The following is a 27,813-nucleotide window of genomic DNA, read 5'->3' on the forward strand; positions in this document are numbered from 1 at the left end:
AGGAAACAATAACAGAACATCATTAACCAGTTACGGCAACATGAACAAGGCATACCTGTGTAAAATGGCCTTCAATAAATAACAATAACAATTGAGATCTCTGATAAATGAAGGCAGATAGGTTGATAGCGATCAAGTCAATAACATCAGAAGACTATTCACAAGTCAATAACATCAGAAGACTATTCACGCATTCTCACAGCCCTTGTGGGATTTTTGGGCATTGAAATTGCAAACTTTTCCATAGACCGGGAACCACTTCAAGAATTGATATTTTGATTCCTTGAACATTGTAGTTTTCCAAAAAAATAAGGCTTAACATCATGCAATTCCTTTTATTAAATTTTAGCAATTTCCAAAATGGGAACCGTATTGATAATTCACAAAAAAACTATAAAAGGGGAGTATAATCAAATCCTGTTAAAACTTGTTAAGTTTGAGATTTTTCTTAAATTTGAACTCATAAAATTCTAAATCACAGTTTAAAGTTTATAATAAACCAGATTGAATATATACAAAGAAAGTCACTATCATCATTCTTTGTAATAACATGTAGAGTGAGAAATAATTTTAAATATTTTAGTATTGGAGTTTTATCCCTAAAATCTTAAAAACGTTTTTCACCATCAATGTGAAAAATTAACTACAAAATTGTATACTACAAATATAAACTGGCACAATGATATATGTTCGTCCAACATAGTATTATGCATTTCAGTGGCAGATCCAGGAATAAATAACTGAGGGGGTAGGGAGGGAGCACAACACCCATCCCTCAAATTTTTATTTCACTGAGATTTTGATATGTATTCCTGGTCTAAATACAGATAAGTTGTTTGGCGACGGGCTCAAATATTTCATTTTGTGTCTTTGGTGGGGGGAATTTATAAAAACACACACCAAAGAGACCTTTCAAAAAGGAGTTCAATACATATGCTACTAATATTGAATGAAAATTGTGTAAGAAAAACTTCGGCAACAGGAAAATCCAAATTCCCATGAAAATGCATGTATTTCACTCAGTCAATGACAATATGACTACAAAACATATGTTACTTTAGTTAAATAATCTATAAAGAGAAGATCTACTTTTACCTTTCACTAAAATATAACCTCTGACATAAACCATATTACATCTGACCTAGACCATGGTTAACATAACTTACCACATCTTTGCTCTTTTTCCGGAATTTCTCATGTACAAACATGGCCCCAGTGGCGGGCCCTAGTTGATCGTTCAGGTATTCCACACACTTGTTCCAGCGAGGCTTACTTCTAGTCACTTCCTGTATAACAAAAGTATGTGATAGCCTCATGTCCAGTCACTAATGTACACACAAGCTGCCATGGCTGACCCAAGCCTTCCTGATGCACCCCATATTATTTTGGTATCGTTTGAAAGGGTTTTGTGAGCAGAAAAACAAGATGTTAACATTTTACCAAACATCTTACAACAACAAATTTGGCCATCAAACAACGGTCATTTTACGTCCAATTTCAGTTAAAATAAAGAGCAGATATACAAATTGTTAAAACTTAAGGTATGTATGCCAAATGTTACATATAAGTCATCACCAAGCAAAACCCTTCAAATGATACCAATATATTGGGTCGCCAGGCTGCCAATTTAAACATCAAGATTTATGGAGCTATCAGAAAACAAATGCTTGTTTTTGTGGGTCAGATTCCTGAAGACATTCAACCCATCCTTTACAGTGTGGATGGCTTCTCATACGGTAACCTTTTATTTAACAAATAAAACATGGCATAAAGGTCCATAAGCATGTATGGTCCACACTCCAATGTTTTAATTGTTATGTTTTACAAAAAAATTGTATATAAGCCGGCCATTAAACATTCTCTTTTTTCATATCAATTTTATCACAGCCATTTGTGTGAGAGATGGAAGCCTTTGCCATGACATTACCTCATTGTTACTTACATCATCTGTGTATTAACATATGGATGAACTAGATCCTGTGAGTGTAGAAGGGGAAGGTTGAATAGTTGGTGGTGAAAGGAAGGGGTTACGATGGTTAAACTATCTCTAGAGTCTGGCACATTATTCCAAGCCAGACTAAACATGAAATTAAGTTAAAAGGCAAAAAATTTAAGTGCAAATTTAAGCCTTAAGACTTAAATAAATCTAGTAGTAAGTACATAGTATACTTGTATTCTGTACCTGCATGACCGTCCTGTACTCATTCCTGACCTCCTGGAACTTGGCGGTAAGCTCAGGAATGAAACCCAGGATCAGCCTCCACAGCACAAAATTGCTCACCACTCTGTGATAAAACAATACATGTATCTCAGTGTTATAGCTAGCATTGAAAAAAAAAGAAACTAAGCTATATATAGCCAAAAACACTTTTGGAGCAAGCTGGAAAACCCACCTCTAACTTCCTCACCTGCATTTTTTCCATCATTTTTATGGTAAAAAAGCGCTAAAGAGAGATTACATGCTTAAGAACCAATAAAAGGAATAACAGACCTTTTATCTGTGACTTGCACAAGATCAACCATTTCCTTCAAAAAGTTGGGAGCAAACACAACCATTTCCTCTGAGAAATCGACCTCAGCCGGTAAAAATCGGTTGAAATATCTCAGCCAGTCAAAATCTGGAACACGCTTTTGAACTTGACCAATCGTCATCTTGTTATATCTGGCTCCAGTATCATGTTTCATGTTCTGAGGAGTGCTCGCCTATAATTCAGAAACAGGAATTCTTTACTTGTAATTCACATGCACTTCTCTATGCATTGCCAATGATACATAGTCCATGACAAAAACATATGACATTCATTATGTCATTCAACATGCAAGTCATCAAATGCCTAAGATAAGCTATTTCTATTTGGTTGTCCGGACAGCGCATTGATTGTCCGGACAGCGCAGTGGTTAGAGCACTCGCTTCTCATCTATTGGACCCAGGTTCGAATCCCAGCCTGGGCGCATGTGAGTTTGGTATGTGATCACCAAGCTGGACAAGTGGGGGGTTTTCTGGGTACCTCAGGTTCTCCTACTACACAAGGCCACACTCGCGTAACGTTTTGCCAATGAGCGTGATAAATCTAACATTGTAATAACTTGTTTCACAATCATTGTAAAATCAATAAATTTAAATTAAGCTATTTCTATTTCAGGTCTAAGTATGCAAAATTAAAACATAATGATTGATAAAATGAATTTAAAATTGGATAAGGAGAGAACCCATTTGCACTGGGTACATAAAATGTACAAGAAAACCCACATTCGCAATCTTTGTCTCAAATTCCAGCACTTTTGCCATTTCTCTCTGTATGGTATCAGGATCTGCCCCTAGTAGATATGCGACGTCACACATGTACTTGAGGTATGCACGAACATCGGGAGAGTTCTGGTCGTGGAGGTAGTACTCCCGTGATGGCATGCCCAGGGCCGGCTCATCCAACTACAATGATATAATAGAACAATATTAACCTAAGAGACCTTATTTAAATCAGTTACGTTAAGTATGATATCAAATTGTATTCAGATTGGGAATTTGCTTTAACATATATCAAAGGAATTTTACAAGTGTTTAGTACTCAGTGTTGATATTAACTATGTCAAATTTGGTTTGAAAATAGAAATCTTGCTAAGTACATGAAACATAGCTCCAAAATCAGCAAAACATTATTTCAATGGGTCAGTAATAAAATATTTAAATCATTTATAGAGAATAGTTGAAATCTAACGAGTGTTATCAGTAAACACAATTGTCGCACAATAGGTAATGATTGGACTGACAGTTGTACGTTGCAGCTTGGGAATATCAATTGGTTTAAAAGTGAAACTCAAAGTGATAAATGTTTAAACGAGTGTGTTGCACTTTTCATTGTTCATTGCTCATTTAATCAATATCATCCCAAATAGAGTGCACTATGCCAACATCTTCATTGGATAAATAGGTTTAGAACAATTATATTGTTCTGACAATTAATTATGGTGCCCTTGAAATTCTGAACAAGATTGAAGCTTTAAAGCAAGTTCATTAATAATTGTGACAGTAAAATTATATTTCAATGAAAGAAAACATGCCAAATTATGAGGCTTTATTTTATATTTAAAATATATAATTATTCTTACAAAATGATAACCTTCACTTTCTTTTCATATTTAGTGCTTGAAAGTGTTAAGAGTCAGAACTTGATCTGATTCGCTGTTCCTTAGGGGGTGAGGGGAGTATACATATAAATAATATTTTTCCTGGTTCTTCATTCCAACTGTTTTTGTCAATTTGCAAGCATGTGATTGAAAATTAATTGCACATATCCTGCTGTATGCTACTTAAAATGATATTTTTTAAGAACAAGAATATTCTGATTATACCTGCAGAATATTTATTGATGAATTCTTATCATCAGGCCCAATCCACACGTCAATGAGTATTGGGGCATTGTATTTGCCAAGCATGTCACCGAGAACATCTTCCAACACAAAGTTGTCCGCGCGCCATTTCTTGTCGATAACTGGCCATCGCCCAAGCTCTTCTAGGAGCTTTCGTAGCGGGGCATCACCAACAGCTTCAATCTGGGCTGAAATATACAACATTGATTTATTATGGTTTTGAAAACATGAACCAAGGTTATAAGATTTTTTAAACAGATTATGACAAAAGCACAGTTAAAAGAACTATGCTTGAGTCTGTCGTGATGGGCAGACACCATGATTGATGCCCATTTGGTGAGGTCATGAGAAACAGTTCTTTATGAGGCTCAACCCTGGAGCTCCTAATGTCTGGGAGGCCGACACCTACTTTTACTACTAAACTATCAGGGGTGGCAATTAAGAAATATCTTAAGAATTGTTTTGGAATAAATTTTGAAATGCTGTATTTCTTTAATAAAACTAATGTTTGGACTGACTGTGAATATCTGGACAATAAAGGAGTATTTTTAGCACTTTTGACTTCTGGATTTAAACAGTTCAGGCATTTCTAACATTTAAGGGAAAAACACAATTTGAACTGGAAATTATTCTGTAATACAGCCACTGACCATGTCTTGTACCTCAGTTAAACAGTAATTATAAGCAACATATTTAAGGATAAAAGATACTTTGAAAAATTGCAGTACATTATTGTTAAGTTACACAAATGCTAAAATTCGTTTAAATTATGATCAGTCCAATACAGGGCATAACTCAATATGTGACCGTTGCCGTTTCAACCTGTATACCAAGTTTAATTTCAATATCTTGAAAAGTTGGTAGTTAAAGACCTTTGTTTAAGCCTTTGCATGACCTTGCCGAAGACACCAATTCCAACCCCAAGACTATAAAAACACCTTGACTCATTTTCATGAAAATAAGATGAATAAATAGCAATGTCAAATCACAACAAAGTAAAGTACGAACTTTGCATGCTGAAAAACATTTGTCCATAAACAATAGATATACCGATAATAACCCATAATAGAAAATAAGTAGTGTAGAATAGTTTCACATAACACTATAATGTTACAACTGTGACTATGTTGTTAATTGTTGTACTTAATGGTAAGATAAGTTCTGGCCATCCCTGACAAACAAGTTTGTTTATGAGGCTGAGGTATAAATGTTTAATTTTGCACATATTGACAATTGTTGGGGGTATTGGTTGGAGGTTGAGCACTTGTAAACTAGTTTAACCCCCAGTGAACTACTACACGATTTCATTCGACTGCTCCAAGGTAGTACTCCAATTAATATTAAGATTTTTGCGTTGTTTTGTATCTTTTATGTTTTTTGTTTGGGACATCTTGCATTTATTTTGCCTCTGTGTGTGTGTGTGTGTGTGTATGTGTGTATTATATTAATACCTCATTTCTCTATCAACATGTTTCAGGTATATAGTTTAACACATGACACCAGACAAACAAACCCTGATACAGTTATTTATAACTGTTACACGAATGGAGAAATTCACTTAAAACATGTGATAACCATGGACAAACAAATACATGTGGACTTGGATTCAATACATTCTATGTTGAATAAAGAAGGCTGATCTTATTACGATTTAGCTGCATGTCAATTAACATGACCCTGGTTGTCATACAAACCCTTCAACTGAGCAACAAAGGCGTTATATTTCATCAATAAATCATGGCACATGTATGGTACAATACAATGGATTATTTTGACCACATCTAACAAACAGCCTCCGATATAAGTGACCAGCCTGAGCAAGGGATCCCATTCGTGGCATGTGAATTATAGAACACTTTCTGTCACCTGAATATAAAACCTGAACCCCAGCGAATACCTCATTACAGAACATACCAATATCTTATAATCTTTAAATTAAACTGATGAGTATTTCTACATTGGTAAATCACTTTCGTTAAATCTAGGGGCTTTTGCTTCCTCAGGAATCCTATCCTAACAGAGTTTTTCAGCATTAGCACTGCACTAGGTGAGCTGCACTAGGTATGAAATACCTCCAAGGAATCTACATGAAGCCATACCCCTTAAGATTCCACAAAAGAAGGAAATAGCATGCACATTTTTGTGATTCAAATGAGCCAGAATATTTTTGCTGAAATAGGACAACAAGCCTAATCTAATTAAGCCACATTAAGCAGCATTCTTAGATCTCTTGTCTAGAGAAAGCATTTAGGTAGAAATTTGGTTCATGTAATTGAATGTGTATTCATCTATATGGGCATTAGTGCCTGTATGTTAAATTCTAATTGCCAACTGACAAATGACTGCTGTATATGTGTTATTACATTGTTTCTAATGATATAAAACTAATAAAAAGTACTTCAAGTAAATGACTTACACAATGATTTAAATATATTGTGAACCTGTGCAAGATGTATCTTCATTTGTATATTCATGTATTGTGCAGGAAATTTGTTCAGGGCCAATGGAAATGGTAATTGTACAATATTCAAAAGACAAAGAAGAAGATTACTAATTTGAATATAAGCAAAAAAAAGTAAAATACTGTTCCTTCAATAGACTTAACAGCAAGTCAGTAAACATAAAGAAGTACACAGTGCGAAAGCAAATAAACAAATGGAATTAAAGGGACGCAACAATTCTGGCATCCTAGGTGTGATTGCACCAATAAATGGAAACAGGAACCCAAATACTGGTCCTCTTCTGATCCTTCGGAGAGCACTCTTGTCGCATTTGCTACAGATTACAAGTTAAGGCACATTTACATTGAAGCATTTCTCAATAAGATGTAGGCACGAAGCATTTACATGAAGGCATTTCTCAATAAGATGTAGGCACGAAGCATTTACATTGAGGCATTTCTCAATAAGATGTAGGCACGAAGCATTTACATGGAGGCATTTCTCAATAAGATGTAGGCACGAAGCATTTACATGGAGGCATTTCTCAATAAGATGTAGGCACGAAGCATTTACATTGAGGCATTTCTCAATAACATGTATGCACGAAGCATTTACATGGAGGCATTTCTCAATAAGATGTAGGCACGAAGCATTTACATTGAGGCATTTCTCAATAAGATGTAGGCACGAAGCATTTACATTGAGGCATTTCTCAATAAGATGTAGGCACGAAGCATTTACATTGAGGCATTTCTCAATAAGATGTAGGCACGAAGCATTTACATTGAGGCATTTCTCAATAAGATGTACGCACGAAGCATTTACATTGAGGCATTTCTCAATAAGATGTACGCACGAAGCATTTACATTGAGGCATTTCTCAATAAGATGTACGCACGAAGCATTTACATTGAGGCATTTCTCAATAAGATGTAGGCACGAAGCATTTACATTGAGGCATTTCTCAATAAGATGTAGGCACGAAGCATTTACATTGAGGCATTTCTCAATAAGATGTAGGCACGAAGCATTTACATGAAGGCATTTCTCAATAAGATGTAGGCACGAAGCATTTACATTGAGGCATTTCTCAATAAGATGTAGGCACGAAGCATTTACATTGAGGCATTTCTCAATAAGATGTAGGCACGAAGCATTTACATGGAGGCATTTCTCAATAAGATGTAGGCACGAAGCATTTACATTGAGGCATTTCTCAATAAGATGTAGGCACGAAGCATTTACATTGAGGCATTTCTCAATAAGATGTAGGCACGAAGCATTTACATTGAGGCATTTCTCAATAAGATGTAGGCACGAAGCATTTACATTGAGGCATTTCTCAATAAGATGTAGGCACGAAGCATTTACATTGAGGCATTTCTCAATAAGATGTAGGCACGAAGCATTTACATTGAGGCATTTCTCAATAAGATGTAGGCACGAAGCATTTACATGAAGGCATTTCTCAATAAGATGTAGGCACGAAGCATTTACATGAAGGCATTTCTCAATAAGATGTAGGCACGAAGCATTTACATTGAGGCATTTCTCAATAAGATGTAGGCACGAAGCATTTACATTGAGGCATTTCTCAATAAGATGTAGGCACGAAGCATTTACATGGAGGCATTTCTCAATAAGATGTAGGCACGAAGCATTTACATGGAGGCATTTCTCAATAAGATGTAGGCACGAAGCATTTACATTGAGGCATTTCTCAATAAGATGTAGGCACGAAGCATTTACATTGAGGCATTTCTCAATAAGATGTACGCACGAAGCATTTACATGAAGGCATTTCTCAATAAGATGTAAGCACGAAGCATTTACATGAAGGCATTTCTCAATAAGATGTAGGCACGAAGCATTTACATGAAGGCATTTCTCAATAAGATGTAGGCACGAAGCATTTACATGAAGGCATTTCTCAATAAGATGTAGGCACGAAGCATTTACATTGAGGCATTTCTCAATAAGATGTAGGCACGAAGCATTTACATTGAGGCATTTCTCAATATTAAGATGTAGGCACGAAGTATTTACATTGAGGCATTTCTCAATAAGATGTAGGCACGAAGCATTTACATGAAGGCATTTCTCAATAAGATGTAGGCACGAAGCATTTACATTGAGGCATTTCTCAATAAGATGTAGGCACGAAGCATTTACATTGAGGCATTTCTCAATAAGATGTAGGCACGAAGCATTTACATTGAGGCATTTCTCAATAAGATGTAGGCACGAAGCATTTACATTGAGGCATTTCTCAATAAGATGTAGGCACGAAGCATTTACATTGAGGCATTTCTCAATAAGATGTAGGCACGAAGCATTTACATGAAGGCATTTCTCAATAAGATGTAGGCACGAAGCATTTACATGAAGGCATTTCTCAATAAGATGTAGGCACGAAGTATTTACATTGAGGCATTTCTCAATAAGATGTAGGCACGAAGCATTTACATGAAGGCATTTCTCAATAAGATGTAGGCACGAAGCATTTACATTGAGGCATTTCTCAATAAGATGTAGGCACGAAGCATTTACATTGAGGCATTTCTCAATATTAAGATGTAGGCACGAAGTATTTACATTGAGGCATTTCTCAATAAGATGTAGGCACGAAGCATTTACATGAAGGCATTTCTCAATAAGATGTAGGCACGAAGCATTTACATTGAGGCATTTCTCAATAAGATGTAGGCACGAAGCATTTACATTGAGGCATTTCTCAATAAGATGTAGGCACGAAGCATTTACATTGAGGCATTTCTCAATAAGATGTAGGCACGAAGCATTTACATTGAGGCATTTCTCAATAAGATGTAGGCACGAAGCATTTACATTGAGGCATTTCTCAATAAGATGTAGGCACGAAGCATTTACATTGAGGCATTTCTCAATAAGATGTAGGCACGAAGCATTTACATTGAGGCATTTCTCAATAAGATGTAGGCACGAAGCATTTACATGAAGGCATTTCTCAATAAGATGTAGGCACGAAGCATTTACATGAAGGCATTTCTCAATAAGATGTAGGCACGAAGCATTTACATGAAGGCATTTCTCAATAAGATGTAGGCACGAAGCATTTACATTGAGGCATTTCTCAATAAGATGTAGGCACAAAGCATTTACATGGAGGCATTTCTCAATAAGATGTAGGCACGAAGCATTTACATTGAGGCATTTCTCAATAAGATGTAGGCACGAAGCATTTACATTGAGGCATTTCTCAATAAGATGTAGGCACGAAGCATTTACATTGAGGCATTTCTCAATAAGATGTAGGCACGAAGCATTTACATTGAGGCATTTCTCAATAAGATGTAGGCACGAAGCATTTACATTGAGGCATTTCTCAATAAGATGTAGGCACGAAGCATTTACATGAAGGCATTTCTGCATATGATAAGACAAAGGCACGAAGCACTTACATACACCATTTATTTACTTCAATGCCCTTTAATACATGTGTCCTGACATTTCAGTTCCATATAATGTAGCTTATCAAGCCAATCTGTTGTTATTTAAATGTGGATGAAGACTTAAACAAGGATTTCCATATATTGGCACTGCAAACATTGCTAGCTTTGTTACTCTATATTAAGGATAAGATGGCATTACTTTTTTAACAATGGTAATTTAAACCTTATAAATAACATATGTTTTCTAAAACAAGAATACTACATAAATAGAGGTACTCTCAGCACAATTAATTAACAGTCACCTATACAAGTGTTGTTATATTGGTATAAAACAAGTGACATCTGCAAACTGTCTATTTGGAAGATTGATAACAGAAATATCCAGAAATTAGAATACAAGAGTGAATCTTGGTGCATGATAGAAGTTTTAATGAAAACTGCATGTGAAAAAAACTGGTGTTTAAACAAGTAATGCTTAATTGATATGTAATGCATATAACTAGAAAATATTCTTAAACATCAATTTTAGGTTATTAAACTTTGATTCTACCAAAAATTTATAAGACAACAGATGCTTGTCTTAAACTATTCTTGCTGTCAGACTCGCTCAAATTTTTCACTCATCGTAATTGTTACACAAAAAAATCATGTGCCTTAAATATATTAAAATTTATAAAAAATAATTATTATTAATAATTATGTGACATACATGTACATTAATTAATTGATAAATCATTGTGACACTTCTATAAATTAAAATGCAGAAATGGGATGATTTAGGCCTACTAATACATGGAGTGTAATTTGGTACTGAAACCCACTGACTTAGACACTGATTTAACATGTTGATAGTTCAAACATACTTTATCCAACATATATATCAAACCTAAGAAAAATGATGTTCTCTCCGAAACCACATGCTACCATTAAATGTAAATGTCCTGAAGATAAATACTGAAAAGGCCTGATCTTAACCAACAGTTAACATGCACTGTAGCTAATATTCTTTAAGAATAAGTCAACTAAATTGATGCATTATGAAACATGCGACAGGCTGCCAGATATCAACAAGACCAGAGTAAAATATTTTCAGGTTCACATCCACAATATTTAACGGTATGGGTGGGGTAATGAAATAGTTTATTCTTTGTTTTGTTTTAATAAAAAAAAGCATGTGGCATCACTCAGCAACATTAGAATTTCAATAATCGAGCATGTGCTTGGCATTACAAATTTCAACACGTAACCAGGTAATATGCAAATAAGACTTTGAAGCAAGCCTTGCAAAGCTTGTGTAAAATTTCACCACTGTAGAAAATTTGAAATTCAACAATTCACCACATATTTTCAAAAAATTTGGGGAGAAATGTTTCAAGGAAGAGGATAAGATGAAACATATTTTTTCCCTAGCATAGCCTTGATCAATCTGTTCTTACATATATTGATGCACGACTGGTACAAAATCTTGGCCTTCAAGGTCGCATTGCTGTCATAGTCCTTGGGCGTGTCCTCCAGTAGAGCTAAAATATATAAAGCAGATCTCTCACAACTGAGTAAATAAGTGATATATCACCAGAGTGATGACTACCCCTGCACACGGGCTTGGGCCCCTGACACAGCATTCTGATTATGTTTTAAGGCAGACATTCAAATACAAAACATAGCAGATGACTCCTGATTATTTCAAGGGAAGTCATTCTAATTTTCAATCAAATCAATGTAAAATATGGCTCCATTTAACATGCCAATCATTTGTATCCAATACTAAAACTGTCGACAAAAATTACAAGAAATTGCAGCAATAAATGTATAGCATCAATGCTAAATGATAGGTCAAAGGACAATGTTAAAGACATGTAAGCCATAACTCATGAAAAAAATATATTCTGGTATATTATACCACTCTAAATATTCAGGTATTTCAGAACATGTTACCTCTCAATGTAAGCTGGAGATCATCATAGAGTTTTTCAAATGTGTTGTAGCTGGGCCTGTCCTCAGGTATGAAGTTTTTCTTGTTCCAGTTTCCACAGGCGTACTCGAAAAAGTCGTCACATGGGTCCACACTTCCGTCCATGGAGTCAAGGAGCTGGGCAGCTGGGAAATAAAAAGTAATATTCTAAATATCTTAGATTCATGTGTTAAGAAGTTATGTTCCTATGATCAATTATAATCGAAAATTGATTGGTTGGGCCTGAAATCGGAGATAATCAATTGGTCTTAATCGATCATCAATTCAATCGGCGAGTTATTTTTCTTTCTTCCGGTGGTTATTTTATTTCTTTCAATATCCACCAATTTTCTCCTTTAAGTTCATTTATACACATTCCCAATGTTCAGTTGTTATCGTTAACTATATATATATATTGGATGAAATCAACAACAACACTAAATAACTTCAAACATACACATCACATAAGCATTGCTAAGAATAAAACTAAAATTAAGACTTAAAAGTATTAAGACTTAAAGGTATTGTCAAAAACCAATTGTACTATCGATAATCAGTTACTTGAGTGGAACCGATTATCGATAGTTAAAATGGAAACAATTCCCAGCAATAGTGTTAAGAGAATATTTTCAAACACAGGGACCGTCTAAAACAGATACTGCAAGACTAATACTGTTAGATTCAGGCTGTTACATTAAAATTTCAGGCTCATCATCTCCATATAGCTTTCCAACATTTAAAAAATAAATTTATATTTTCAATTTCCATACCTTGACTAGAAGAATGACTTAAGACTCAGAGAGAAGGATAAGAACCCTCATAACACAGCTGTTATCTTTACTGGCCTTCCAAATGATAAAATAGATTGAAAAGAATACATACAGAAATGAAAAAAAAATGTCCTTTGTAATAGTTATATGAAATGAGGTAAGCCTTGGGTGGTATTCAATATGTAACTTAAGTCAATCTTATGGTCATACATGATTGACTTCATTCACTCTATTGGTCAGTTATAAATAACAAGCAATCTGATTAGCTACATCGTTCTTAGATCCAGTTAAGACCAGTATAGAATACCAGCCAAGATTCAAGTCATCTTAATGACTTGAAATACAACCTCATTGGCTGACACATTGTAAATGCAATGCCTGTCACAGGGAGTGTGTATCGGATGATTGGTAGTAGGCAGACCCTTAAATAACCACAAAAGTCGAAATTCTTAATGATAAAGCATAGTACTTAACGATTGCCTATCTGCAATTTCATTGGCTGAGAATGTAGTGGTTGTTTAGTAATGGGCTTCATGTTATAATGAATGTTGTTCTTGGCCCTTTCATTTCATGTCTACCAGTAATAATATAAACACAATTTTGTTGAAAGAAGAAAAGCAACATGTTTCAATAAACACAGACCTGTGCCACCTCATGTCAAGAACAACTTCTCCAGAAGTATGAATTACTTACATAAATAATTTATAGATTTACAAGTGTAATCCATAAATAAGCAGATGTTTGTTATATCTGGATGGAATATTGATTTATTTTTTTTGTACTTTATGAATATAATTATAAGACCTAACAATACTTTATTACAGTGACTGAAAGTTAGCACAAGGCTGCAAACATGAAGCAAGCAGCCCGCTTGTGGGTCATAAACTCATTATTATATGAACATACTAGTAAGTGGGCTTGTTAACAAAAACTGTTGTAGAACATCAATAATGTCATATTTGCCTGTCCAAAAAGAAGAAAAAAGGCAAATAAAAATGTGAAAAAAGGCCATCAAGGGCCTTAATTTGTATTTAGGTTTGATCTGGTGTTTGTAACTGAATTGCTTAATGGCCCTGAACAACTGGGTGAAGTATGAAGTCCATTTAATGAACAGTATTTAAGATCAGAGTTTAAAGCCCAAGTTGCCCTAAAACTTTAACCTAATTTTCTATGTTGATCAAAGGCCATAATTTGTATTCAAAATAAAATGAGGTTATGAAATCTGTTTGATGGTCGTGAACAACTGTATGAAGTGAGAAGTCGTTGAATGAACCATATTTAAGGTCTGAATTAAAACCACATGTTGCCCTTAAACCTAAATCGAATACAATGTGCCCTGAAACTTTTATCTAAGTTCCTAAATTTTCATGGGACTGTTATTTGAATAGAATGATATGGAGTTGAGTAGCCTCATTGTGTGTGGGTCCTGAACAACTGTATGAAGTTTGAAGAGAATGAATGCAATTGGAGTTATAAATGGAAATGCCAAAATGCCCTAAAACTTTATTTGGACGCAGATGCCAATGCTGGAGAGAGAAGTACAGCCCTTTTTATTCCTCAAATAGCCAAGCTTGAAATTATATAACAGTGTTGTTGGTGTAAACATACATTTTTCATTACCTAACAGGTAACCTAATCGAATAATTTAAATCATTTTATATCTTAAAAATATCACCATATTAATACATATATCATACTTCATTTCTGTTGTAGATATATATGGTAATAAACACATCAACTGACATCTTTTGTGAGAAAAACAGGACAAATATGCGAAAAGACATTACCAAGAAGATTGTGAACAATCAGATATGTCTTCATTTGGCAGACTAATAAATTTTCAATTTGCATAAAAGCTGACAGTTTTATATAAAAAAAAATGTAGGACTGGGAAAAGAGATATTTCCAAGTGAAACAAAACATCCAGACTTTAAACCTATCCATTATGCGAAACTGGAACTTATAATTACAACAGAAAAATTAACACCATCTTCTTTGTGTTACATAATTTTGCTGTTTCATAAAAACAATGCTTTTAAATAGTCTTATCAGTAAAACTTGTTCAGCATAAAAAGGCCATTCAGATTTGTTTGCATTTAATAACAGAAACCTTTACTGGAAACTGAATATGTCTATGATTTTCAGAAACAAAATTCCAAGTTTCTGTCAGATAATGCACCAGTCAATTGTAACCACGGCTCCCCCCAAGGTCCGGGGAATAGCGGGGACTTTGACTTTCGGTCCAGCCAACCCCGGGTAAAATCCCCGCCCTGGGAGGACGAACTGATGGTAAAATCCCCGCTAAATGCCCTGCACCCCAGGGAGCCTAGGTCAGGCCCATTCCCCGCTATATTTTGCACGAAGACAAAACCACTGAATTCACCCGGCACTGCAGGGCCACCTGAAAGGTAAAAACACGGCCCATTCAACCGGCTATCCCAGGTATACCCCCAAACCTTGGGGGGCCGTGGTTACAATTGACTGGTGCATAATGTTATGATCATTTCCATCACCATTGAAGGGAATTGTTGTGAAGTGTCAGGGACCATTGCTGTTCGGCATTCAGTTTTTTATTTGATTTGTAAGACCATTGACTTTTTTAAAAGTTTAAATTCCTCAGAGTTATGAATCATATATTGAGCAATAACTTACATGTAGGCTATGACAATACTATAACACAACCAAGGGGCTTAACTCACTTCCGTAACTTATTTTGAACAGTGTTTTACTTATGGCCATCGTGGGCAACCATGCTACCATTACCCTTCATACATATTGTGGGAAAATTGACTGACTAAATCTCATTTTTATGAATATGCATGGGTCAGGGGAGAGAAGCTTCTTCCAATAAAATCACATTTTACAATTAAATACCCTTCTATAAGGGTTTGTTTTCAGTTGTTTCCACAGGCAAGTGGTCTTAGTGGCTGTGTTAAAATTTGTAGTGACAAGGCAGACCAAGTTCAATTTGAGCTTTAACAGTATAAGAGTCGGTGCATATTTCCTCATTGGAACCTTGCAGAACGAATGAAATTGCCTCAAGAATTATTTATGATTACGAGATCAGCCAAGCGTAATCACCCACAGTACACAAACGAAGCATCATCCGTAATAGTGTACTGGGGGTATTGGACAATAAATTATGGCATGAATCAAGTTGATTCAGTTTAATTCAATCTTGTCTTCAAAGGGATATTGTTTTATGTGTTATGTTGACAAACATCATCGCTCAATATTCTGAAGAAAATTATTTCTATTGCATAAATTGTACTTGAGTAATAGCTCAGAAATAATGAATCTAACTCCATTATGATTTTTGCTCAAAACTATTTTTCTATAAAATATAATCTATGAGAAAAATTAATGTGCTTTTAAAAGGTAAAAAGAAATTGAATAATGCTTTGCTGTTATATGGTAATAAATATGTTGAGATTGAGACTGAAAATTTGTGGTATTGTGGCCAGGTTTATAAAACACAAGACAGCGGGATTGACTATAAGCCACTTTGAAATGAATAAAAGACACTGATGCAGACCCCGGTATGAGTGGAATAGCCTCCTTGTTCTTTGAATAGTCAAACTCAAACTCAAATAAAATTTCAACAGAAATGCTAAAAAACATGTTTTTATACCCTCTTTGAAAGGTGTCAGGAACTTTTGTACATATTTACCTGTTTTGATGCAGTTTTCCGTCAGACAGACTTCAGGCAGCTTTGTTGATTTGTCTGAAATAAGCTGATTATATTGTATACACGTAATCCCGTCAAACGAATCATTAGGTGAGATTTGTAACAGATTGTCCATGAAATGTATATCATTTACAAGAGTATAAGATAAAAGAATGAGTTTTCTTTGAAAATCTGCTTCTAATTAATGGATCCATTCCTGGATAATGTGAAGAAAATTATTTATAGAAAAGATAAAATCAGTGCAATGCAAAGCTTCTTTCTAAAACAAGTAAATTTGCAAATGCAGCAGAATATTAAGTAAGTCACTAAGGACAAGCTGATTTTGCATAAAAGAACAAAAACAAAAGAGAATATCATCAAAGCTTGTCAACTTTTTATGGTGTTATCTGGTTCAATATAGTGCCAGGAAAGCGTGTTGCTGTAAAAAGCTTAAGAAGCTAATTTCTTTATGCCAAATTTAACATAATCTTGATTTTATTATGAAACAACTTTCACGTTAAAAATCTCAACTAAGTGTTTAGTTGACATCAATGCTGAATAATAATGCTTAAAAATGACAATAATTGAGTTAAAGGGCCATAACTATTGAAAGAATTGGATGCAACTGGTGAAAAATGTTAAACACACTAGTTCATTCATGGTGATCATGTGTCAGGAGAAAAACTTAAGAAAAAGATCACTCTGAAACCTTTTGCAACAGCCACACAACCAATCAGATGTATCATGGCTCCAATATATCCTCCTTCAAACTATGTTGGCAGGGGTAAACCCGGTATAAATACAATTATTATCAAGCCAGGACAATACTTCAACTTGTTTCAGCTGTTATGACTCCATAAACTACACACAACACAAACAGCTTAATCCCATACCTTCTTCAATGAACGTAGATGTATGGAGAACAACATTCTCCCCGTTTTGTTCAAATTCCACATAGCACGTAAAAGGTCCACTCTCATGAACTGTGTAGAGGAACAGCTTTGATCCACTGACATTTCTTCCATCGGGTAAGGTCCACCAAACCTTAGGATGACTAGGAGTGTCAAGGTCGTTTTCCTTCTCATTATATTCAACATGCGAGTTACTGTTGCCATGGTGAGAATCTGGGTCGAGTTTATGGTCAAGGTCAGGTGAAGTTTGTAAAGAAAGAGCTGAGGAATTGCAGACTAGCACAATGTGGGGTTTTCTGTTTGAGACAGATGGGTCATCCTGAGGATATCTGTAGAAACTGGCAATTGTGGGTGAATCTGGAAGGAAAGGAAGAGTTGATGAAAACAAGGGCACCACATGTGGATTTCAATACCTATTTGTTTTAATACAGTACCACTGTTAACTACAAGTATAACAAGTTTTATACAAATTCGTTTGAAGGGAAAGTTCTGATGAAAATGTATACAAAGATTTTAAAATTAGAGGCACAAGATCCATGATAAAAATTGAGGAACACTTCATAGATTACCTTGCTTGGAAGTCATTGGCAATGTGCAGAAAACATTATCTGGATAATTATGAGGGCCTCAAATATTGAATCATTGATGGTTGAATTACAGCTTAGATGCATGAGACTCTCCTCATTCCTTGTAATAACATTGGGTTTTCCCTTTTGTTGTTTAATTCTCCCCTATGCCTTTAGGTGGTGAATAATGAATAAAAGGTCATAGATCTGCTGATCAAGACTAAACCTCTCTGCCAGGTTTGAGGACTGTAGAACCAAGCATACTGTAGTGGACAAGATATTTGTGTTCAAAGTCACCACAACCTTTAACTTACTGACCTTAGACACAATAGGGATCATCTGCTATTCATGACTAAACTCCCTGCCAAGTTTGAGGATGGCTACGCCCAAGCATACTCTAGTTATCCATCAGACAAGTTTCTTGTGTCCAAGGATACTGTGACCTTTGACTTTCCTGACTTCAAAACAAATGGGGGCATCAACTGGGCATGACTAACCTCCCTGCTAAGTTTGAGGACAGCAGGACTAAGTTACTATAGTAATCCATCAGACAAGCTTTTGTGTGCATGTTCATCACAACTGTGACCTATAACCCACTGATGTCAAATTCAAAAGAGGTCATCGGCTGGTCATGACCAACCTTCAACCAAGCTTGAGGACCTTGTGCCCCAGCTTACTTCAGATATCAATCAGACAAGGTTTGGTCTCCCGAATGACATGTGCAAGGTTCTTTGATTTCAAGTCTGCATAGAAAACAACGCTAAGCTTTGAGTGAATGAGTACTGCATACATTTTTCTTGAGTCCTCATAAAAAATTTTTTAATACCATGACATACCCAAAACGAGGCTGAAACCTTTGTAAACGCCATATGCAGAAATTCAAAATTGGATACATATTCACAAAATTGTTTATTATTATTTGTAGCAGTAATGGGCATTACTGCTCCATGGTTCCCCAATTAAAATAACCAACAAAACACAATTAAGTTTAAAACAGGTTTGAATTGTCTAACACTCACCATGACATGGGCAGTGCCTGCGTAGGTGTTTATCACGTACAAAGGCAACCAAGACGAAGGCAAGACATGACAAAAACAGTAACAAACACACTATGGCAAGATACTTTTCTCTGACCGTCAACTGTCGATAACACCACAATTTTCTCGTGCATGACGAACGTCTACAAGCACTGACATTCACATTGTTACATTTATCTATATGGTCACTTTTATCACTGATTTTTCTCACAGGGACTGTTTGTGACCCAGCGACATGGGTTTGTCCATTTTCATCTATATAAGTGTCTGTCTCAGTGTGCGATATTTTGCGACCCCTTTCCCCTGGATCTCCTGCTCCTATTTCCACGGAAACATAATGGCTAGGCTGGTAATGTCCCACTCCGCCATTACTCTCCATAGCTGAGGTAGTTCCATTCGGTCCGTCCTGCCGATCCGTCATTGTTTCATTACAAATGATCTCTTATTGATACAGTTAATTATGTGTTCTATGGCACTTTTGTTTAGCTCAAAATCAATTCTCCGCTCCTTCGATACATTTACAACAGATTTATCAAATGCTTTGCCAATACAATTAATTAACTGTATAGATTCATCTAACTTTGATGTTCTTCTGTGGAAATCTTGCACTTAACTTATTCTTCAATAACTGTTGATTTTCAACAATTCAATAATTGTTACAACTTTATTCAATTGAAGGATAAAATTTCAAATTAATAAATCAAACATCATAATATCACAATTGTGCATTAAAAGACGTCTTTCACATTTCTGTTGTCTTATATATATATATACGTGGTGCAACTTATATTCACAGTGATCAGTAGCATTACGTTGTCAACTCTCAGACACTAATCATAACTAGAACACAGAAAAAGTACACAATTACTACCAGGGAGACTTCAGACATCATTATCGTATATCGTAAACAAGGAAACAAGACATTCAGGTCCCCTTTTTTCCATTGTATGAGACAATAATTAATGTCTCCGAAACCACTTTTCTGTAATTTGAGAAGAGCGTTCTACTCCAAGTCTACTATAGAAGACGATTTATGTTGTAGAAATTATTGCATTGTGTCATTTAGTTCTGTAGACCTCATAAACAAGGTCGTCAATGTTGAAAATTATTGCACAATTGTTTTTCTTTATAACCTCTGCTATAAATCTTGTCATTAGCTTATTTTTTCCTCCGAGTTTCTATTTACTGTTCATTAAATTTTATTACATGATAATTATAAGCACTAATTGTTTAGAAAATTAAACAAAATTACAGGCACAATTCTCTTTTCTTTAATACTTTCATCCAAAATGATAAACTTATAACAGACACAGTATTCCTTTGACGCGACAAGTTACCATTTGACTTTTTACATGCTCCTATCATCTTTTAACAACTGATTCCTCAGAGCAAGAAACTGATGGGCAAGTTTTTACCAATATGATCCGGAGTAAAGCAATGCAGCTTTTATCAGCCATGGTACGTAGCATAGTATTTAAGGCAGCAGTCACTCCTGGATGTATACAGTAAGTCTACATGATTCATTCATTATTTTTCTTTTCTCTTATATATTTTTGAAAAGTCATACTGCATCAACATTTATCAGCAAATATGTGCAAAATGCTTCGAAACATCCCGAATCAAACCATTGACACCTTCACTAATGGACGAGAGTAATAATGGACTGAACAAATTGTATAGCAAATTCAATATTTCAGAAATCTGATACCGGTAATATGCTTAAAGAGATTACAAACATTCTGAAAACCATGGAAGCATCTGAGACTGAGAGTTCCCCAATCTTGCTGATGAATCTTTGGACACTCAAATCTTCCTCCTCTCCATAATGACTGATGTCATCAAAATCTCATAATGCACTAGCACCGCACTCTGCTTGATTACAGCTTCATTACTACATGTTAGACTAGACATAGCGATTAATCATCAATTAATCCTCCCAAATGATGCGTCTTTCGGTCTTTCACATTATGATCATCACATGGTTGTAGGAATCTTCAGCAAGACACATTATTCCTGGGGGATTTTCTCACTTTTTGGAGATGATGTCTTGTGACTTTCCCATATATATCTGTTTGAATGATTTGTAATCCTTGGTCCCTGAGAGAGTGGTCAGCAGTTGAGCAAGTATCTGAAATGAAGGATGAATAAAGGTGAGACATTGAGTGACAATTTTTTTCTACTTTGGCATAATTAGTGGTCAACATAATATTTTGTCCAATTAGAAGGCAGTATACTTCAAAGTATGTACCTCCACAAAATAAATGGTTATGCAAGTCTGTGTTGTATCAAACCATTTATTTGTGTAAGTACATACAAACAACCATTACTGAATCTAACCAATAATGTACAGCTAAAGATGATTTCAGTTTCGAACATCTTTAATGCATTCAAGCAAACCCTGATGTAGACATTCCGTTATAGTAAAAAATAATAAAAACCTGTTCTAAAGTGTGAACATTTCATTTTTATTTTTAATTATCAACTTATATTTATGTCCATTACCATCATTAAGAACTTATGTGAATATTGTTCTGTATTTTAGATTTAAAATTGTACTGTTCATCTAAAATTAACTGTTACTCAATCAACCACAAAAAAAACTAAACCAAGAAAACACCAGCTAACTTTTAAATCACATAAATTGTAAATACATGTTCTCACAAAAATGCATTGAATCTTTTTTAATGATCCTAAAAAGGCACGTAATTGCTACAAAATAATATATCCCTTACTTAAATAAATCCTGAAAATTGAAGATCTTTGGTTGGTCTTCAATCGAGAATATTTTGATTACCAAATGTTAGATGGTTAAATAGTCGAAAAATGATGTAATTGAGTGGGAGAAATTTTAATATGTATTGACAATAAACTTATCCTTTCAGTTCACTGTGACCTGGTCTACTACTTCTTTAATTATAAAATAGGCAGTCAAACTGCACATATGATTCATACTCTGTATTGTAGCTGTGATTTATTAATTTAATGTTCATGCTTGCCTTCTTTGGATAATATAATTCTTTTTTTACATAATTTACTATATTTTACATTTCTGTGTAATTTTGTAAAAAGTCTAATTTATTTTATATTACCTGTCTGCAAAACATTTCATATCATTTTCCTCAAATTTTCAACAAGTGAATATAATTTTGATTTATATTGCACACTCAATTGAATTTTAAAATCTATAGCATATACTTACTGAATAAATATTAGATATAAATCCTACAATTTTTTGCTGTAATTTTCTTCTTTAATTATAGATTCATAACCTTAGACATACTTCATAAATATTTATAAAATTTCTTCCATAAATTCACATCTTCAAGTAAAACCTCCATATACAATTGGTTAATTTAATGAAACTAGAGCATGCATGCCTCTGAAGTTAATGGCTAAAGTACACCTGAGCAATCAAAGTCAGTAATCCAATTATATGACAGGTGTATGCTTTTTTCAATCATTCTAAATAAACTCGTACCTTTAGGAAAAGAACCATTTAATGAAAGTTGGTTATAAAAATATTTATTTATTGCAGGGTAACAACCCAAACCAAGGTTTATATTTTACATCTAACACAAGTTTTATAATCCATCACAATGAATTCCTTTAATTATATTTAATAACTACTGCAACTATTCAAAGATATGTTTAACAATCATTATGATTTTATTCTGACAAAAGATATGATAAAAATTTGTAAGAAAAATAAAATTAGAAATGAACAAAAAGTCCAGAGAACTTTTCTATTATCATACGGGATACCTACCTGCCCCCTATCTGACCCTTAAAATACCCCCTAAAAAGGAGTAATATTTGTCCAAAAAAACCACAAGCCTTACTAGATACACCAGACACACCTTAAAGCTGCACTCTCACAGATTGAACGTTTTGACAACTTTTTTATTTTTTGTCTTGGAACGAGCCAATTTTTGCGAAAATCCATGGAAACCAGTGATATAAGACTGCTGACAAAAACTCAGATCGTAGATTTTCATTTTTCCATTCAAAAATTGATGTTTTATGCATTTTTCTTAAACCGTTAGCCATAAACCATTAATTTTCGAACGGAAATATGAAAATCTACGATCTGAGTTTTTGTCAGCAATCTTATATCATTGGTTTCCAGATATTTACGCAAAAATTTGCTCTTTCCAAGACAAAAAATAAAAAAGTTGTAAAAATGGTATATCTGTGAGAGTGCAGCTTTAAAAAAGCGAGTATTAAACTTTCTAGTTCATCTAACTACTGACTTTATGTAGGAGAAAAATTCCATCAATAATAATTATTTGATCACATTAACTTCATTATTTAAAGTGTAAGTGTGATACAACCTTAACACATATTTTTTAAGTTACGCAAATCAACATTGACATCATTTTTCCTTTCCAATTGCGCATCAACCTTAACAGAAAATATTCAACTAGGGTGACTGACAAATATGTTTTGTTAGAAAAAGAATATTAAATTCTTTGCCATTTCATACAAAATGAATTTATGAAAGTCATTATGAAAAAGCTATAAACCTTGTTAAAGGCTGATTGACTTTATAACTGTTACTAAACTGTTTTCATATTTTTGGTATTAAAGACAACTTAAGGGGGAACCAAACAACATTAAAATATAGAAAGCTGTGGTACCTCGATCCTTGAGAGTTAACCCCCAAGAATAATGTCACTTAGAGAGCAAAACTTTACCACATTGTTCAGATATTCTGAAACATTCCTGTTCTCCCCTATCCTCCTGAGCACATTCTTTTGGAAAAATATATACAAGTCCTGATTTACATGCAATCACAAAAAGTTTGCTGTCAAATAGTGAGAGTTCATGAATGTCAAGTTTGTTTGATTCAGGCAAATTACTTAATCTGTTCTTTTTTGTGAGAGTGTGTTTTATCTCGAAAAACAAGATTGAGTTTACTTTCATACATGACTTCAGTGGAAAAGATTGACATTAATTATGCTTGAACATCGTACAAGCAAAAGGAAAAGTGACGCAAATGAAACATGCATGCTAGCTTCACAAACATACATGGAGCAAATAAAATGCGAAACATTCCTCATTGACGAAAAAGCTAGACTAACTTTGGCATGAATGCAATTTTCATATATCATTTTTACGTCATCTGAAAGGAAACAAGATGTTAATCTTTGCAAAATGCCAAATGCTTTTGTCAAATAGTTAGAAGTTTTGTATTGTTTTCTTTCGTGGAATCAGAGCTTCCACAGATATTCATTAACTGAATCTATAAAATTATCTCAAAAAAGCATTCATTTGGGATGATTTGAGAAAATAATGCTCTTTTTCTTATTCCATTGTACAGACAGACATATCATTAATATTTAAAAAAAAAACAATAAAATAAATCAATCTTTTTTTACATATTATACAGTCAAACCCCATCGGCTTGAACTCCAAGGGACTGGCAAAAATACCTTGAGTCTCGGAAATTTTGAGCCAAGTAGAAAGACTTAGCTTTAGTTTAAAGAAAGCTGTCCTTAAGGGTTAGGGTTACATCCAGTTCGAGCCAACGAGGAATTCGAGCCAAGCGAGTTTGAGCCAACCGGGTTCGACTGTAGTATATAATGGGCCAATTGTTCCGAACTTTGATAAAGTTAAGAACATTGTTAATGACATCATAGTTTAATTTCAAATCTTTACTTCTCTGGAAATTTAATGAATACACTTGTTATCTGATGTGTTCCTAACACAAGCTGAGACAACTGTTTCAGCTGTATTATTTTGTTTTATTTCGATATATTAGCAAAGCATCAAATTATAAGATCAAGTTTAAAAGATAACAACAATGTCTTTTATCTTTGTTACTTTTAACAAAGTTCTGAACAATCAGCCCATTATTTTCATTTGTAAACCGATGATAAAATTAAATTTAACGAGCAGTGTTTCTAAGTTTCTACATAAAATCAATCTAATTTAATGTCTTTAAGTATTATACTTCATTACCAAACAAATCAAGAAAACACAAGAATTAAAATAAAAGAAGACTGGATTGGCAGAATAGACGAAAAGGTGTTCATTGCAGAACTATATAACTTCTTTTAGTAACAAAATTTTGTTTTAATTTGGCTGCTACACATTAAAAAAATAAACATGAAACACAATTTTTCCTGGGAGCGAGCGAAATAAACCACTTTTGCCGACATAATCAATTATATTAAAAATAATATTTCTGAACAACTATATGTCTTTTCTTTCTTCTAAAGTAATCATTGTATACCAGAAGTATTGCAAAATTGTTAGTAAACATTTGTTACAAGTATAAATTATATAAGTATATTTGCAGAAATGTAAGTTATCAATTTATACAAGAAGTCTTGCAAAAGTGTAAGTGCTCACTTTATACAAGAAGTATATTTTGCAGAAGTATAGGAAATCATTTGTATACAAAAAGTTGTGCAGAATTGTTATTTATCATTCAATAGAAGAAGTTTTGCAAAAGTGTAAGTAATTATTCTATACAAATGTAAATTTGCAGGAGTTATCATTCCATACTAGAAGTATATTTGCAGAAGTGTAAGTTATCATTTAATACAAATGCATATTTGCAGAAGTATAGGTAATCATTTCATACAAGAAGTATATTTGCAGAAGTGTAAGAAATTATTTTATACAAATGTATATTAAGAAGAATTGTAAAAAAACATTTTATACAAAAAGTATATTTACAGAAGTGTAAGTAATTATTTCATACACAAAAAATAAGCAGAAGTGTAAGTATTTTTTTATACATATGTATATTTGCAGAAGTGTAAGTTATTATTTTATATAAATGCATATTTGCAGAAGTATAGGTAATCATTTCATACAAGAAGTATATTTGCAGAAGTGTAAGTTATCATTTTATACAAATATATATTTGCATAAGTTTAAGTAATTATTCTATAGAAAAAGTTTTGCAGAAGTGTAATTATTATATATACAAAAAGTTTTAAGTAGTGTAAGTTATAATTTTATACAAATGTATATTTGCAGAAGTTTAAGTAATTATTCTATAGAAGAAGTTTTGCAGAAGTGTATGTAATAATTTAACACAAAAAGTATATTTGCAGAAGTGTAAGTTGTCATTTTATACAAATGTATATTTGCAGAAGTTTAAGTAATTATATTCTATACAAATGTATATATATATATATTTGTAAAAGTGTAAGTGAGTTTTCCATACAAATGTATATTTGCAGAAGTGTAAGTTATTATCCTATACAAATGTATATTTGTAGAACTAAGTTATTATTCTATACAAATGTATATTTGTAGAAGTGGAAGTTATTATCCTATACAAATGTATATTTGTAGAAGTGGAAGTTATTATCCTATACAAATGTATATTTGTAGAACTAAGTTATTATTCTATACAAATGTATATTTGTAGAAGTGGAAGTTATTATCCTATACAAATGTATATTTGTAGAACTAAGTTATTATTTTATACAAATGTATATTTGTAGAACTAAGTTATTATTTTATACAAATGTATATTTGTAGAACTAAGTTATTATTCTATACAAATGTATATTTGTAGAACTAAGTTATTATCCTATACAAATGTATATTTGTAGAAGTGGAAGTTATTATCCTATACAAATGTTTATTTGTAGAACTAAGTTATTATCCTATACAAATGTATATTTGTAGAACTAAGTTATTATCCTATACAAATGTATATTTGTAGAACTAAGTTATTATCCTATACAAATGTATATTTGTAGAACTAAGTTATTATCCTATACAAATGTATATTTGTAGAACTAAGTTATTATCCTATACAAATGTATATTTGTAGAACTAAGTTATTATCCTATACAAATGTATATTTGTAGAACTAAGTTATTATCCTATACAAATGTATATTTGTAGAACTAAGTTATTATCCTATACAAATGTATATTTGTAGAACTAAGTTATTATCCTATACAAATGTATATTTGTAGAACTAAGTTATTATCCTATACAAATGTATATTTGTAGAACTAAGTTATTATCCTATACAAATGTATATTTGTAGAACTAAGTTATTATCCTATACAAATGTATATTTGTAGAACTAAGTTATTATCCTATACAAATGTATATTTGTAGAACTAAGTTATTATCCTATACAAATGTATATTTGTAGAACTAAGTTATTATCCTATACAAATGTATATTTGTAGAACTAAGTTATTATTCTATACAAATGTATATTTGTAGAACTAAGTTATTATCCTATACAAATGTATATTTGTAGAACTAAGTTATTATCCTATACAAATGTATATTTGTAGAACTAAGTTATTATCCTATACAAATGTATATTTGTAGAACTAAGTTATTATTCTATACAAATGTATATTTGTAGAACTAAGTTATTATTCTATACAAATGTATATTTGCAGAACTCAGTTATTATCCTATACAAATGTATATTTGCAGAAGTGTAAGTAATGATCATTTCATACAAGAACTATATTTGCAGAAGTTTAAGTAATCATTTTATAAAAGAAGTATTTCAGAAGTTGATAGACAGTTGGTTCGCATTGTTTGATGCAAGATACATGACTCCCGTAAGTTTGTTTTTTGACACTATAACAAATATTTTTTCATGAAAAAAGGAGTATTTGCAAAATGCCTTTTCTTGGTTTTTTGGCATTTTCTAAAGAAGGCGTCTGGTTAATCC

At 33.4% G+C, this 27,813-nt stretch overlaps 1 protein-coding gene across 4 annotated transcripts in view; it reads right to left on the reverse strand.

Annotated features, from left to right (window-relative positions):
• LOC128246968 (neprilysin-1-like) overlaps positions 1–27,813 on the reverse strand; it is a 53,274-nt gene that overhangs the window by 12,272 nt on the left and 13,189 nt on the right. For all 4 annotated transcript variants that reach the window (XM_052965540.1, XM_052965543.1, XM_052965541.1 and 1 more), the window contains 10 exons: positions 19,125–21,270; positions 17,522–17,896; positions 16,632–16,685; positions 12,176–12,337; positions 11,677–11,760; positions 4,351–4,556; positions 3,251–3,430; positions 2,492–2,703; positions 2,183–2,285; positions 1,167–1,286 (listed from right to left, as the gene is read on the reverse strand). In XM_052965540.1, the coding sequence (XP_052821500.1) occupies positions 1,167–1,286; positions 2,183–2,285; positions 2,492–2,703; positions 3,251–3,430; positions 4,351–4,556; positions 11,677–11,760; positions 12,176–12,337; positions 16,632–16,685; positions 17,522–17,896; positions 19,125–19,563 (1,935 nt within the window). In that variant the 5' untranslated portion in view covers positions 19,564–21,270. The remainder of the gene's footprint in view (positions 1–1,166; positions 1,287–2,182; positions 2,286–2,491; positions 2,704–3,250; positions 3,431–4,350; positions 4,557–11,676; positions 11,761–12,175; positions 12,338–16,631; positions 16,686–17,521; positions 17,897–19,124; positions 21,271–27,813) is intronic.

Source organism: Mya arenaria, chromosome 9 (genome assembly GCF_026914265.1).
Source record: "Mya arenaria isolate MELC-2E11 chromosome 9, ASM2691426v1".
In the NCBI taxonomy this organism is placed as follows: Eukaryota; Metazoa; Mollusca; class Bivalvia; order Myida; family Myidae; genus Mya; species Mya arenaria.